General features: G+C 50.8%; 1 protein-coding gene across 6 annotated transcripts in view; it reads left to right on the top strand.

The window, feature by feature from the left end:
• strbp (spermatid perinuclear RNA binding protein) overlaps positions 1–15,243 on the top strand; it is a 52,377-nt gene that overhangs the window by 20,972 nt on the left and 16,162 nt on the right. For all 6 annotated transcript variants that reach the window (XM_084686852.1, XM_084686854.1, XM_084686851.1 and 3 more), the window contains 4 exons: positions 5,107–5,343; positions 9,933–10,189; positions 10,381–10,549; positions 13,340–13,484. In XM_084686852.1, the coding sequence (XP_084542978.1) occupies positions 5,341–5,343; positions 9,933–10,189; positions 10,381–10,549; positions 13,340–13,484 (574 nt within the window). In that variant the 5' untranslated portion in view covers positions 5,107–5,340. The remainder of the gene's footprint in view (positions 1–5,106; positions 5,344–9,932; positions 10,190–10,380; positions 10,550–13,339; positions 13,485–15,243) is intronic.

The following is a 15,243-nucleotide window of genomic DNA, read 5'->3' as shown; positions in this document are numbered from 1 at the left end:
TGTCTTGTGGTCAGAGCAGCAGAGGCCTGCTTTCTGCTTGTGTAGGCACAGGAAACGGATTCCAAGCTTCCTGTCTTCGGTCGGCTTTCTGGAAGGCTAGATGGCTGGGAATCCGAGCGGCTCACACGGTGAGAGGATGAGGGGCTGAGGGGGGAAGAGGCTGGGAGTCCGGGAGGCTCACACGGTGAGAGGATGAGGGGCTGAGGGGGGAAGAGGCTGGGAGTCCGGGAGGCTCACACGACAAGAGGATGAGGGGCTGAGGGGGGAAGAGGCTGGAGGCTGCTAGGCTGACACTGTGGCTGTCCCTGGTGTGTTTTACAGCTTCTGTTTGTGTCTTTGTCTTGTTCGACACCTCAGACCTCCCTGCAGAGTGTCATCATTAGTGCTAAAGGTGCGTGTGCGCGTCTAAATATATCTGCTGCTTCGGCAGTTTCTATGACAGCTGTAGTGCTAAGGTACCTGCTCCAGATATAAAGCAGCTCTATGTCAAGAGCGAGGGGTGGAGTAGGGTGGAGTAAGCCATTTTTCAGGAGAAGTCCACCGCCATGTAAACACGACAGCCTTACTGTCATCAGATAAACACCTGGGGCAGGAATAGAACCACAGCCACAAGACAAAAATGGAGAGCGAGGGGAGAGAGGGAGAGAGAGAAAGAGAGAGAGAAAGAGAGAGAGAGAGAGAGAGAGAGAGAGAGAGAGAGAGAGAGAGAGAGAGAGAGAGAGAGAGGGGGGGGGGAGAAAAGGAGGGGGAGCAAGGGTGAGATTGGTGGAGAGAGAGGAAAAGAGAGCGCTGTGGAGCAGAAAACATCAACATTCCGCATCTGGAATAACCTCAGAATAACAAACACACTTCAGCGTGCTGGTTCTAAAATAACTCCAAACCTTGTTACCTCCCACAGCCAAGATTAACATTCGGAGGACTGTGTGAACAAACACACCTATTAATACAGCTCACACACGCACACATGCGCACACACAGACACACACCTGCAGCTCTATCTCCCTGTATCTGCTGGGGTTAGATAGCTATCGGAAGCAATGACTGCAAACTGCTGCTGCTTGGCACACACTTGCTCTGTGCCCTCAACCCCCTCCTCCCTCCCTCCCTCTCGTGATCTTTCTTGTTTTTATCTTCCGATTTTTTCGTCCCCATCCTGAGGGAAATCTGTGAATACACCCAGTCTTTCGACTGTAATGCAGGTGTGTGTGCGTACGTGCGTGGCATCAGGAGTGCATTGGGTAATTGAGTGGATGGGTCGCAGGTCCAGAGGAAGAGAGGAGGTGTGGTTCTCTGTTCTTCATCGTGTTTCTCAGCCGCAAGCCCCTCCCACCATGGTGGCACTGGGACATCAGTGCGTGCATACACACACACACACACGCACACCCACACACACACACACACACACAGCGCTGGCCCCGCCGGCCTGTATGGGCCCTCGGGGGGGACACAGCACACTAATGAGAAACCACCGACGGTGACCGTGTAAAGAGGAGATGGAAAACCGAGAGGAAGATTAAAAAACACAGACGTGCGAGGCTCTCTGTCCCTCCCTCTCTGTCTCCCCCTCCTCTCTCTCTCTTTCTCTCTCTCTCTCTCTCTCTCTCTCTCTCTCTCTCTCTCTCTACTGATCAGTGATTATGTGGTTGTCTTACAGATGTCTCAGGATAAATATCAATCTGGAAACTTAACAGTCTTTATTTGCTCCCATTAAAAGTTTATGGTGCTGTGTGTGTCGGTGGGTGTGTGTGCGTGTGTGTTGTGTGTGTGCTCTTGTCCCCTACAGGAGACCGTAGAAGCTTAGAAGCAGCAAACACAGAGGAAGGAAGGAAGGAAGGAAGGAGAAGGAAGAGAGTTGAGGGTGGAGAGTGAAAAGGGCAGAGGAGGGGAGGAGGCAGGACAAAGGGAGGAGAGGAAGTGAGAGAAGAGGGGGAGGATGAGGGAAGAGGGAGGGGGGAATCAAAGCATGGCGAGGGAGGAAGCGGAGGGAATGGAGAGAGGGAATGGAGACGGGAGAGAAAAAGAGTGTGGGTGTATGAAAGAGAGATGGGAGGAGGGAAAGACAAGGAAGAGAAATAGTGGCTGTAATTGGGTGTCTGCAAGCCCTGGGTGGGAAAAGACACTCTTGTATTCCACACACACACACACACATCACACACGCACACACACACCACACATACATTACAAACACACACACACACACTTTCATATCTAGTCGTGCATTTGCTACCCATATCCTAGAGAATGGGAGGAAAGGACTTATTTGACATTCTGGCAGATACATGCATGTTTTCACTTCCACTAAACTCTCCTCTGTCCACATGCTCATTTCTCATGTCACACTTTGTTTACGCCCGTTACGTCCACACGTAGCGACATGTACCAGAGACGGGGGGGTCACAATCCCCTTTGATTTTTGCATGCGCTAGTCTCCTATATAACTGTCCTTCCATGGGTGTGTTGAAACTGTTGGGCACTTAACAATACTTACGTTTTATCTTGAAGCCCTTTTCTGCCCTCAAGTGACTGTGCCACTTGCCAGGCTCCCTCTACAAATAAGGATTTTTTCTAAATGATTTGCCTATATATTAACAGCCCATATATTACAGTAATAGCCTATATATTAATAGCCTATATATATTAATAGCGTTGAATATAATATTTTTTCAAATATTACCAAAAAACATTAAGCAGCAGAGTTGGAGGTAGAGCAGAGTTAATGATGTTTGGAATTCAAACATCATAATGAGGGAATAATGATCATTTACGTGTCGTGTGTGTGTGGTTGCACGTGCGTGCCTATGTGTACTGTTTGTATGCTCTTGTGTGCGTTCTGGCTGTGGTTGCGTAGAAGTGGCACAGCTTTGTTAGCGAGCTGCTTATCCCCCATCCAGCTGCCTGGGGGCAATTGGCTGTTGTGTTCTCACACTCTCACTCTCTCTGTCTCACACACACTCTCCTCTCTCTATCTCTCTGCCTGGCAAAAGGCGACTGGGGAGGTGGAGGTGGTAATTGTTAGCAGGTTTAGGATGACTGCTGCAGGACAGGCTTATTTGGAGCCAGCCCTTCCCCAGAGAGAGAGCCTTTTGCCTGGGCTGGATGCGTGCCTCTTTCCCCACTCTTTCTCCTCTCTGTGGAGCCTGCTGTGGCGCCAGCCTTCCCTGCTTCACCCCCCTGTAACGATACTCCCCTGGAGGAGAGACGAGGTAGAGAGGGATTGATAGATAGATAGATATATATATATATATAGAGAGAGAGAGAGAGAGAGAGAGAGAGGATATCCTATGGCCCATGCAGCCCTAATGAGGTTCCTATCCTTATTAAGGAGTAATAAGGATAGGAAACACACTCTCTCTTGGGTGTGTTCTTGGGTCTTACTCTTTGGTCTTTGGGTCTTTCTGATGGCAGATGACCTTTAGACAACAACAAGTCAATCAAGATGGCTGATCTGGGATTGTCTGCTTAACTGGTTTAGGAAGGTTGTAATAGTTATAAACGGTATTATTCAGTAAGATACCAGACTGGCTCCTACTGTTTTACTGTTCATTAGCCAGTGTTGTCTCTATGAAGAATTTGTGAACAACTTCCATTGTCTGGTGCTGGCTGCTGGAGTACACTGTGTGTGTGTGTGTGTGTGTGTGTGTGTGTGTGTGTGTAGTGGCTCGGTAAATCACTGGATGATTGTAGGGTTATTCACAGAGTATCTGCCTTCACACCCTCCCTGCCTCTCTCTCTCTCTCTCTCCTCTCTCTCTCTCTCTCTCTCTCTCTCTCTTTCTCTCTCTCTCTCTCTCTCTCTCTGAGCCAGACCTATAATCATCCTTATCTTATCACCAGCCTGACTTGACACCTTGAACTGCTTGGTTGTACTAGGGACAGATCATATCTACCTCCAGACAGTGTCTGTAAACACACACTCTCCAACTGGATCTTCTAATGTGTGTGTGTGTGTGGCCTGTTCTCTCTCTCTGGTGAATCTAGTCAAAACGCACACCAGCCCTTCACCTCTCCCCCCACCCATGCCAGTCCTCCTGCCAGGCAACCAACATGTCCCAAAATGTCCCAACATGTCCCAACATGACCCAACACGTCCCACGGCATAAAGCAGCACAAAGGCCGTCAGGGCTCACCCAGGGAACAGAAAGGGCTTTTCCAGGGAGGGGACATGGGAACATCAGTAGATTAATACAGATGACGGTGGATTAGTAGGTCAAACTTTACCTGCTCTCCACAATCTAATCTCGGATCCAAACATGATGATGATGGTGGTGGTGCTACTCTGATGAAGGGCACCAACAAAAAATCAAACACACAGTGTGTGCGTACATGTGTGTGTGTGTGTAGGCGCGTGCGTGTTTTAACAGTACCACAGAATAAATGAAAAGAATATATTCTGGAATAAATAAGATATGTGCATGCCTTGTCCCTCTGTGTGTGTGTGTGTGTGTGTGGGTGCGTACATATGTGTGTGTGTGGGGGTGTGTGTAGCAGACTATAACAGAGTATGAAAACATATGCTGGCTGCATTGCTGATTTCTCCCTCAACTCCTCCCTGATCATGAAATATGAATGTCTGTTTCCAGCAGAACAGTCCTACTCTTTCATCCCCCTCTCTCTCTCTCTCTCTCTCTCTCTCTCTCTCTCTCTCTCTCTCTCTCTCTCTCTCTCTCTCTCTCTCTCTCTCTCTCTCTCTCTCTCTCTCTCTCTCTGTGTGTGTCTCTCTCTCTCCCTGTCTTTCGCGTGCTCTCTTTCTCTTCCCTCTGTATCTCTTTCACCAACAGCAGACAAAGGCCACCCCCCCCCCCCCTGTTGTGAACTGTCTGCATGAGCTTGTGTGTAAATGTTAGTAAGTTTGTCTGTGTGCGTGGAGAGAGGGTGGTGTAACAGGAAGGGGGGCGGGCGAGTGAAAATCCCAGACAGACAGGAGAGAAAGAACATGTTGGGTTATTCTGTCGGTGGATCGGACAGGATTGTGGGATTATGGTTAAGTATTCTTTGTCGTAGACAGTGACTGATCATTCGCTCTCTTTCTGTCTCTCTCTCTGTCTCTCTCTCTGTCTCTCTCTCTCTGTGTGTCTCTCTCTCTCTCTGTGTCTCTCTGTCTCTTTAGGTAAAAAGGGAGAGACAGCAGTGGAGGAGAGGGAGAAGTGAATCAACTTCATGAAGAGGAGAGACTGTAGAAGAGCCCTGTACTGAGTTACATCACCCCAGCAACACACCCAGCAACGCATCCGGCAACGCACCCGACAACGTACCCGGCAACGCACCTGACAACGTACCCGGCAACGCACCCGGGTCCCTCAAGGAAAAGGAAGGAAGAGGAAACCCCTCTCCTCCTGCAGTCATGGTAGGTCACTCTGTGTGTGTGGGGGTGGGGGGGGGGGGGAAGTGTGTGTGGGGGTGGGGAGGGTGGAAGGGGGGGTGCAGGTTGTGAGGTGAAGGTGTAGTTTGTGACAGGCCAGAGCAGATTACGGTGTTTGCGTGGAGGGGGTGGAGGACAAAGAAAGAGTGATGCGTGATGATGAAATCTATATACAAGGGAAAGGAGGAGAGGTTAAAACCAACAGAGAGAGGAGGCGGGAGAAGGGAAGAGCAGGGAGAGAGAGAGAGAGAGAGAGAGAGAGAGAGAGAGAGAGAGAGAGAGAGGGAGGGAGAGAAGAGGAGAGGAGGAAAGAGGGGAGAATGGAGGAGAGGGATCAGGATTGATTAACGACCCCCTGACTGAGAGTCGAGCCTCAGGGGAGAGCAGGGCCATGAATTATTAAACCCCACAGGGAGGGATGGAGGGATGGAGGGAGGGATGGAGGGAGGGGTTCATAAATAACTCTGGGTAATGAGCCTGGCTAGCCAGCTAGCCCGCTAACATGAGGACCCAAGCAGGGCGGGGGTGACCTTGGGCTGTCCACAGCTTATACCTGACGCTGTACAGCTGACACGTACACACACGCACACACACGGCTGGCTTATTGTCTTTTCCTAATAATTGTATTCTCTGTGTGCAGGCGTACCCACACACATTCTACATAAGACTTGACGTCACCTGTTATAACTGGGATGAGCTCCGATCTAGTTCTACTGTAGCAGCTCTATCTGACCTGATCAGCACTGAGCCATCTGGTTATTTATCTCCGGCGTGTCAATCTGAATTCCATTTGAAAGGTGTTGTTGCTGTGTCTCGCTCCAGACCTCCTGCCTGGCTGTCGTTATGGGCCTCACACAACATCAGCCCTATCAGCAGTGTCCCACAGCTCCCACCATAACGCTTTACTGCACGTCATAAATGTTAATACTGTACACAACCGTATCCCCTGGCCCAAAGGGCAGCAGAGGAGGACACAATGGCGTCCTTATGGGTAGTTGAACATGGGTATTGTAGTCCAGGGGTTTGTGTTGGTGATTGGATTGGCAGGTGTCTTAAGAGGGACAGGGTCTGACTGTGTGATTCTCTATGGGTTTGGATGCGGCTCCACTTTGAGATATTAGAAAAGAGACTTGTGTGTGTGTGTGTGTCGTGTGTATTCAGCAATTTGGGAGGTTGAAAAAGAACATAATAAAATAGGGCCGTGGCCTGTGTTTGTGTGTGTGTATGTGATCTGCCAGTGGTGAAGATAAATCTCAGGATGAATGTTTAATGTAATCTGCCCTCGGCTGGTTGAGTCTGTCCTCTCTCCTTCTCCTCGAGTCACTCAGTCTGCACTCAACACACATACATGCTCGCACACACACTATTCAGGATACATACTGTACACACACACACTAGCCAGGCAATATTATATACACACACACACACACACTACTAGCCAGGCAACATACCATACACACACACCAGCCAGGCAATTTACTGTTCCACACACGTATCACTCACATGGCTATGGTTTCACAGTACATTTTTATGACGCAATTCATCTTGCTTACCACCCCCCCCCCCCCCATCACACACACACACACTTGCACACACACAGCAGTTATTGTGCACAGTAACATGGTAGCAGCTTTTGACCCTGACCCGGCGTAAGAGTCTTTTCCAGCTGCAGTAACAACACCTGGCTTTAACCCTCCATACCACACCGGAGCCCTGTGCAGAGGGCCTGGTCCAGTGAACAAGGGCATCGCACCACACTTAGTCATGTGATACCTACACTAGAGGGGCAGGAGCCCCCGGAACACTCTGACATGCCAGTGGTAGCAGGTTATCTGGCACATGTGGATAGTTTACTCTAACTGACGTTATCTATCGAATCCTATCGAATTCTGTCGACAGTTCAGCAGTCGATAACCAGCGTTGATAAATATGATACTATTTATGTATCTTTATTTGAATATATTCTATATTATTAGAACAAATGTGTAGACATGTCGATTATTATTAGTATATTGTGGAGTTGATCTGACCTGGATCTGTCTATGGGGAGCTGCTCTCCTTAATTCTAGTTTCTGATGGGGTCTTGTGTGTGTGACTGGAGAGAACATATTGCATCGACGACGCCTTGGTCTCATAACAGAGAGGCAATCATGGATGCTTGGCTGCTGTGTGTGAGAGAAAAGTGTGTTTGTGTGTGTCACAAGGATGGCTCTCTCTCTCTCTCTCTGTCTCTCTCTCTCATTAGTCTCATGCAGGGTCATTGGTAAATATGGTGCTTGCTTTAATTAAAATTGTAAACGTGTGCGTGTGTATGCAGTTTGTTTGCTACCATGGTGTAGAGATCAAAGTACCCCTGCTAGTTAAGCACAAATGTTGCCTTTTTGAACTTGAATATGTCCTGCTGGCCTTTCACTTTTTCTCTCTGTCTCTTCCTTTGTCTTTCCCTCTTTTCTCCTCTCTCCTCTTCTGCCCTCCCATCCCGTCCTTCTCTCTCCCGCTCCAATCCGAATCCTCTCCTTCCTTCCCTCTTCTTATCTCTTCTACCCTTCCCCTGTCTCCCCTCTCTGCTCCTCCCCTATCTCTCTTCCCCTCCATCTTCACCTGGACTCCCCTCCTTCTCCATCCTCTCGCTCTCCTATCCTCCGTCTCCCTCGAACCTCCTCTCCCCCTCTTCCTCACTCCCCCTCTCTATTCTCCCTCTCCTCTCTCTTTGCTCTTCTGTTCTGTCCTCCCTCTCTCTCCCTTTATCCTCTCCACCCCCCTCTCCCTCTCTCCCTCACTCCCCCTCCTCCCTACCCATGTGCCAGCTGTTTTATGAGTCGGCAAGCTCCCATTAGCAATGCCTCATAAAACCTACTAGTGTTGGCTTGTTGAACACAGTTCTGCTCAGATTAGAGCGAACACACACGCGCGCACACACGCACATACAAACACGCACGCACACCATAATGCCATGCTCTGTACAGGAAGACAGAGCAGGGTTGTATGGGGAGGAGAGGTCAGGTTCCTGTTCACAAAAACCTTTCCAGAATCTTCCATGGAGAGAAGAGCACAGGTCTGACCCCTCCATCTGACCTCCACACTGACCTCCAGCCAGTGTGTGTAGGTGTGGGCACCCACTCTCGCGCTGGGATGAGGAGGTTGTGTATCAAGGGTAGAGCCATTGCTGAAACGCTGGTTCTGCTGGTTTATGAGGTGCAGTGCCACTGCATGTCCTCTGTGGAAAATGTCACCGTGCATAATAGCCCTAATATTACGTACGTGTGTCAGAGACAAGCTGAGGCTGCAATATGATGCAGGAGATTGATTGTATCGGTCAGTGTCCTACATAGGTCACCAGAAGGGTGCCTGTGTTCCAGTCCTGCTGATTCTTCATGGCCTGCTTTCACGTTATCAGTCTTTCAGGAGCGTGTGAACAAGTGTTTAAAGCTGCAGTTCCTACGTCGTCATAACTGATGGCATGGCTGGGCCAGATCCCAATCCACCAACCATCCCCGCACCACACACAAGCTGCCTCCCCGGAACTCCCCTCTCCTTTAGAGTCTGCACTCATCTGGAAAAGGTGAAGACGGTAATACTATGTAGCTCTCAGCAGACAGTTGTCATCGACCCTTGCCCTCTTGGGGAGGGAAGGGGTGGGGTGGGGTGTGGTGTGGAGGGGAGGGGTTAAGACCGGAAAGGAGGGAAGTGGGAGGGGGGGGCAAAGTAAGAAGTGGGGGAGGAGAGTGGGAAAAGAGTCCCAGGTGGTGCGGAGGGGGAGGCAGCTGCTGGATCAGATTGGAGTGAGGAGAGCGGGAGGGGAGGGGAAGGGTGAGGCAGGGTGAAGGGTGACTTCTTGATTGAAGCTTGTGGATGGGGTGAGACAGTGTGCAGTCTCATTAGAGGAAAGCTGTCACTGGGTTCAAATGGATCCCCTCCCATTACGATGATGCATGTCTGCAGCACACTGGCAACACACATTTGTACCGCCACTGAAGGCACACACCGTGCGCATACAAACACACACACACACACAAACACACACACACCCATTTAAAGGCGATATTAAAGTGGTGACAGGCATTTTTATGCAGGCTGTGTCCCGCTGACTCTCTCCCACTCTCTCACACTTGGGATACTGCAGGTTGATGAGTGATGAGGATGACAGTGTGTGTGTGTGTGTGTGTGCCACAGTCGTGCCCTCCACAGTGAACTGCAGCAGGAGGGGTGCAGGGCGGGGTCACAGCAGGCTTTACTCTGCTGTAATGGAACTAGACTTGTACCTGTCCCAGGTATTAGCCCCGGGCCTCAGCGGAGGGAGTGGGAGAGATCCTGGTCTTGTTCAGGTGTTACTCCAGCCATCAGGGAAGGGAGAGTGGAGCTTGATTGATTGAACCTTAATCGGCTGCTTGAAGGCTTTCCTCCAGAGGTGCCCTTGTCTGGCTGAGTCTGCTAGGAGAGACCAGAGAGAGGGGGTGTGTGTGGGTGTGTGCTGGGGGTGCTGTATGAAACAATATTGGCTCAACTGCAAGCTCCCTCATGTTCCCCTCTCCCTCTCTCCTCCCTCTCCGCGCTGTCGTCGCTCGCTCTTTCAGAGGTCGTTCCGTTCCTTTGGTAACGATGACCGTCACGTCATGGCTAAACACTCCACCATCTACCCATCCTCTGAGGAGCTGGAGGCCGTCCAGTCGCTCGTCTCCACGGTCGAGTGCGCCCTCAAACACGTCTCCGATTGGATGGACCAGAGCAGCCATGCCCGAACCGAGACAGACGGCCAACCAGCAGACAGTACAGAGGAGGATGACCCCGGTGACCCCGCCCCTAGCTCGGAGGACTCCAATGACAGCAGCAGGTGGGAAGCTAATGCATGCTGGGGGATGTAGTTGACCGTTGGGGGTCAGGTCCCATTGCTAAATTGTTGGTATTTTATGACAGGACAAAAAACGCACGTATGGAGATGCACCTTCCTCACTGAGGTTGATTCATGTTCTAGCTGGATGGATGTAGTCATTTAGCAAACACCTGTGTGTGCGTGTCCTGCAGGGAGCCCGGAGGCGGAGGTGTGCTGTGTGGTGTGATGCGTATTGGCCTGGTGGCTAAGGGCCTGCTGATCAAGGAGGACATGGACCTGGAGCTGGTGCTCATGGTCAGAGACAAGCCCACACAGACACTGCTGGACACTGTCTGCCAGAACCTGCCCCTGCAGATAGAGGTGAGGGAAACACACACACACACACACACACAGACTGGACTGCACACTTACACACTCACACTCGCAGGCATTCAGATCATTGAAACGCACACAACAGGCACACTCAAATACACGGAGCCCCGCACTCGTGCACATGATCTGAAACACACACACCCAGACACACGGGCACACACACCCCCCCACACACACACACTGACTACTCTCATTTATCTGGCTTTAATGAAAGCATTGTATTCTTTTCTTGGTCGACAAGGCTTCGAAGATAAGCCTCTGTCATTTAGTAAATGCAGTCATGAATGACTGCATGGGTACAGAAAGTAGGACGCTTGTGTGTGTGTGTGTGTGTGTGTGTGTGTGCGTGCGTGCATGTGGCTGGTATGATGCACGTCATGGAGAGGGTAGCAACAGAGCCTAGAAGCTGTTGCTCTATTTATAAGTGTTGGGTGTAATTAATACAGTACTGTAGCATGAGGTTTCCTAATTATCAGGGCTGGACAGGGAGGGACAACACACACACACTGTATTCACACACAGGAATACACGCAGACACACACACACACACACACACAGATACTGTAAACACACACACATGCACCCACATATACACACACACAACACACTGAAAGAATGTATACTCACACACAGGACACACACACACACTCAGGTGTGGATTTGTTAATATGTTGAGTAGTTGAGGTTGTGCAGGACGGCAGGTGTGGAGGTTCTCTAACGCTTCCTGTTTCTCTCCCCTGCAACAGTGAGCTGACAGGAAGATGTATTCATCCACTGCTGCTTACCCCCAACACACGTACACACACACACACAGACACACGCCTCGCACACACACACACATACTCCTCTTTCTTCCTTCCATTTTCACCAGCCACACACATACACACCACTCTGCAGGGGTCCTGCTAATCAGCGTGCGTGTGTGTGTGTGTGTGTCAGGGGTTCTCAGGCATGGTAATCGTCTGTCTCGGCCTGCTGGTTAGAGATCCCTGACCCCCCATTTCACATCTGAATGGGATGTAGATTGGTCTTCTGTGACTCGCTGCTCACTTAAGCAGGAGCACCCCCCCTGACCCCCTTCTCTCTCTCTTTCTTTCTCTGTTTCGCTCTGTCCTCTTTCCTTTTCTTTTCTCCCCCTCATCTTCCATCTTTTGTCTTTCTTTGTGTGTGTGTGTGTGTGTGTGACTATTTGTGCATGTGCAGAGGTAATTTGTGTGCCTTGTCTTCACAGACACTCCTAAAATTCATTATTTCATCTTAATCCAGACCACAGCAGGTCAGCTGTAATAGATTCCTCAACTGAAGGAGACAGGCTCTCTCTCTCACACACACACACTCACACACGCACACTGTGTGGCTGGAATTAATAGAATGGATTACAGCTCGCATCTGCTCTCAACCTAGCCACAAATCAAGCAACCTTGTTTTCAATTCCACCCCCCCTGCCCTATCTCCTCTAGGTGTCCTCATAATCTGATTAGTGAACGCACGGCATGTATGGATGTCTGAACAAGGTGTGTGGGATCCCCACTGCGTGATTGAGGTTTGATCTCCAGGGGTTTAAAGAGCTCACCGACTCCACCAGCACAACCTTCCATAGATGCTCCTGGATCTGGTTGTCTGAAAGCAATCAGCTGTTGGGCTGAGGGGACATGCGTGACATTGTAGGCTGAACTGATCACAGTTAGGACTCCACGTTAGGACTCTCTTAGCCGTCTCAGCTTTTGGAATCCTGGTGGTGATCTAGACAGGGCTTCTGATGGTGATCTAGACAGGGGCTACTGATGGTGATCTAGACAGGGCTTCTGATGGTGATCTAGACAGGGCTACTGATGGTGATCTAGACAGGACTGCTGATGGTGATCTAGACAGGGACTACTGATGGTGATCTAGACAGGGGCTACTGATGGTGATCTAGACAGGACTGCTGATGGTGATCTAGACAGGGACTACTGATGGTGATCTAGACAGGGGCTACTGATGGTGATCTAGACAGGGGCTACTGATGGTGATCTAGACAGGGACTACTGATGGTGATCTGGACTGGGACTACTGATGGTGATCTAGACAGGGACTACTGATGGTGATCTAGACAGGGACTACTGATGGTGATCTAGACTGGGACTACTGATGGTGATCTGGACAGGGACTACTGATGGTGATCTAGACAGGGACTACTGATGGTGATCTAGACTGGGACTACTGATGGTGATCTGGACTGGGACTACTGATGGTGATCTGGACAGGGACTACTGATGGTGATCTAGACAGGGACTACTGATGGTGATCTAGACTGGGACTACTGATGGTGATCTGGACAGGGGCTACTGATGGTGATCTGGACAGGGGCTACTGTCACAGTGCACATGCCTTTGTTTGGATCTCACCATACGAACACACATTTACCACCTCATCAACAGTTTTGAAATGTCTAGTCAGTGTCCACGTGGAGAGATCTACTGTCAAAAATAGTCCTACTGTATACAGAACTCTCTGGAACAACAGAAGAACTGTGTTCCACTCCAACACTTAACTCTTTGGAACATAAACGGTTCTTTCAGCGCTGTAAGCCGAGGTAAGATCAATGGAACCCAATTCTCCAGCTGTTCCAAAACATTCGATGTCATCGTCGGTCATTCATGTGGAGGCTCGGGTCGTTTCAGGGGCGGGACTCCAGCTGCTGCGGGCAACCCCCCAGGTCAAGTGCAGTTTGTTTGGTCGACCCCTGACCCCTGACCCCTGTCCATGCTTGACCCCCCCCCCCCCCCCCCCCGGCAGAAGCTGACGGAGGAGAAGTACGAGGTGACGAGCAGCGTACCCGAGGCGGCCATCTTGGTGTGCAGTACCACAGAACCCAGGCTGACGCTGAAGGTCACGCTCACCTCCCCAGCCATGAGGGAGGAGGCAGACACGGACCCTGAAGGTAGCACACTCACTAAACACTCACTCTTTTACTGACCTCCATGCATACTGACTCACTCAAACACTCTCTTAACATCCGTCAAATTTGTCATTCCAGTTGCTGGTGTGTGTGTCACCGTGTGTGTGTATGTGTGTGTGTGAACCAGAATAAGACAGAGAGGTGTAGCCCTTCTCAAAAGCACGCGTTGCTGTGTGTAGATAAGCCAGCGGTTGCCTCTATCTATCTCTCCATCTCCCTCTCTCCCTCTCTGTCTCTCCTCCTCTCCTCTGCCGGCCTGCCTAAGCATGATGGGTAGCCTGAGAGCACAGATAAGAACACAAACATGAAAAACTCTGCTATGCAGTTTGGAGAATCGATGTCATCTGTCAAGCCGCTACAACAGACTACTTCACTGTCTCCCTATCGGTCTCCATCTCTCTCGTTCCCTCCCTCTGTCCGTCCGCTCTCTCTTTCAACCGCTTTCTTGATGTCCTCTTCCTCTCTTTCCCTATTCCTCTCGCTTCCTCTTTCCCTGTTCCTCTCTCTCCTCATCTTTCTCCATTCCGTGTCTCCCTCTCGCTGCATCTCTTCTTTCTCCTTCCCTCTCTCCCTACTATCCAGGTCAAGTCAGATCGTTTACATTTCCCCCCAGTGCTGGTAGTCACTACCACACTGTCTCGCCTCATTGTACCCGCTTGATCACACTGAAACAGAACTGGAGCTGCTGGTCACGATTGAAGGTCCACAACGACGTGGGTGCCGTCTCGTTAGTATCCCCCCCCCCCCTCCCCGTCCTCCTTTCTGCCAGCGTCCGTGTGGCCAGGGGAGAGGGGTGGAATGCCAAGGGGGAGGTGGTAATTGGTCGCGGTGATTGGAGCGAGGAATCCAGCCGAGAAATCAATACCAGAGGCATCCATCCATGATCCCATCCATCCATGATCCCATCCGTCTCATCCGAGCCGGACCAGAGTGAGAGATGAGAGGCGGCGGCGGCGCGGGGCCGTAGATCACCGCCTGACGAGCGGCGCCCGGCTCTCCCCCAGCGACGGGTCAAGGTTCCTGTCCGAGTGAGGGACGGCCTAATGTCTGCCAGCGACGCCCAATGGGCCAGACCTCATTACGTTGGGCAGGACCGGCGTGGGGGCTCCTGGAGCGCGCGCGTGTAAACATTTCGAATAGCAAAATGTCCATCAGGCCTAGGGCCCAACGCTGCCCGTCTCATCCCACCGGGAGGGGGTGTGTGTGGGGGACTACTCTCAGATATTTATAGAGATGTGTCAATCTCTCCCCCCCCCCCCTCCCTCTCCCCCCAACACACACACACCGGACACAACTATTTACTTGGTAATATTATCATCAATATGCCCCAGTTCCGGAAGGTGCCACGATCCATGTATTGATCTCATAATTGTAGCATGCTAATGTAATTCATAATCAATAAGCCTGTGACGGCGCTGGTGGATTTGTTTATCTATTTCACCACCCGGCTGCAGCGAGCCAAACCAGCTGGCTGGTGAGGCTGGAGGGGAGAGAGAACGGCCAGAGCCGATGCAGGGTGAGAGGGAGCAGAGGAGGACCTGGAGGGGTGGAGGGTGGCGTCCCGGTGTATGTCTCTTCTCACCTGTGGCAGGAGGATAGAAAGCCTGTAGATCTGCCTGGATCTTTCCAGTTTAGCCGTGCTGCAGTTTACGATGTTCCTGTTGTAATGTCTGAACCCACATACCTGTACTCAAGTCATTCATCTCCAGTTCACCTTGATTTGCCTCACTCAGCATCCCAG

The sequence above is a fragment of the Hypomesus nipponensis genome, chromosome 22, assembly GCF_054491055.1.
Source record: "Hypomesus nipponensis isolate SF chromosome 22, ASM5449105v1, whole genome shotgun sequence".
NCBI classification, from domain to species: Eukaryota; Metazoa; Chordata; class Actinopteri; order Osmeriformes; family Osmeridae; genus Hypomesus; species Hypomesus nipponensis.
This window is presented reverse-complemented; position numbering and strand designations above follow the sequence as displayed.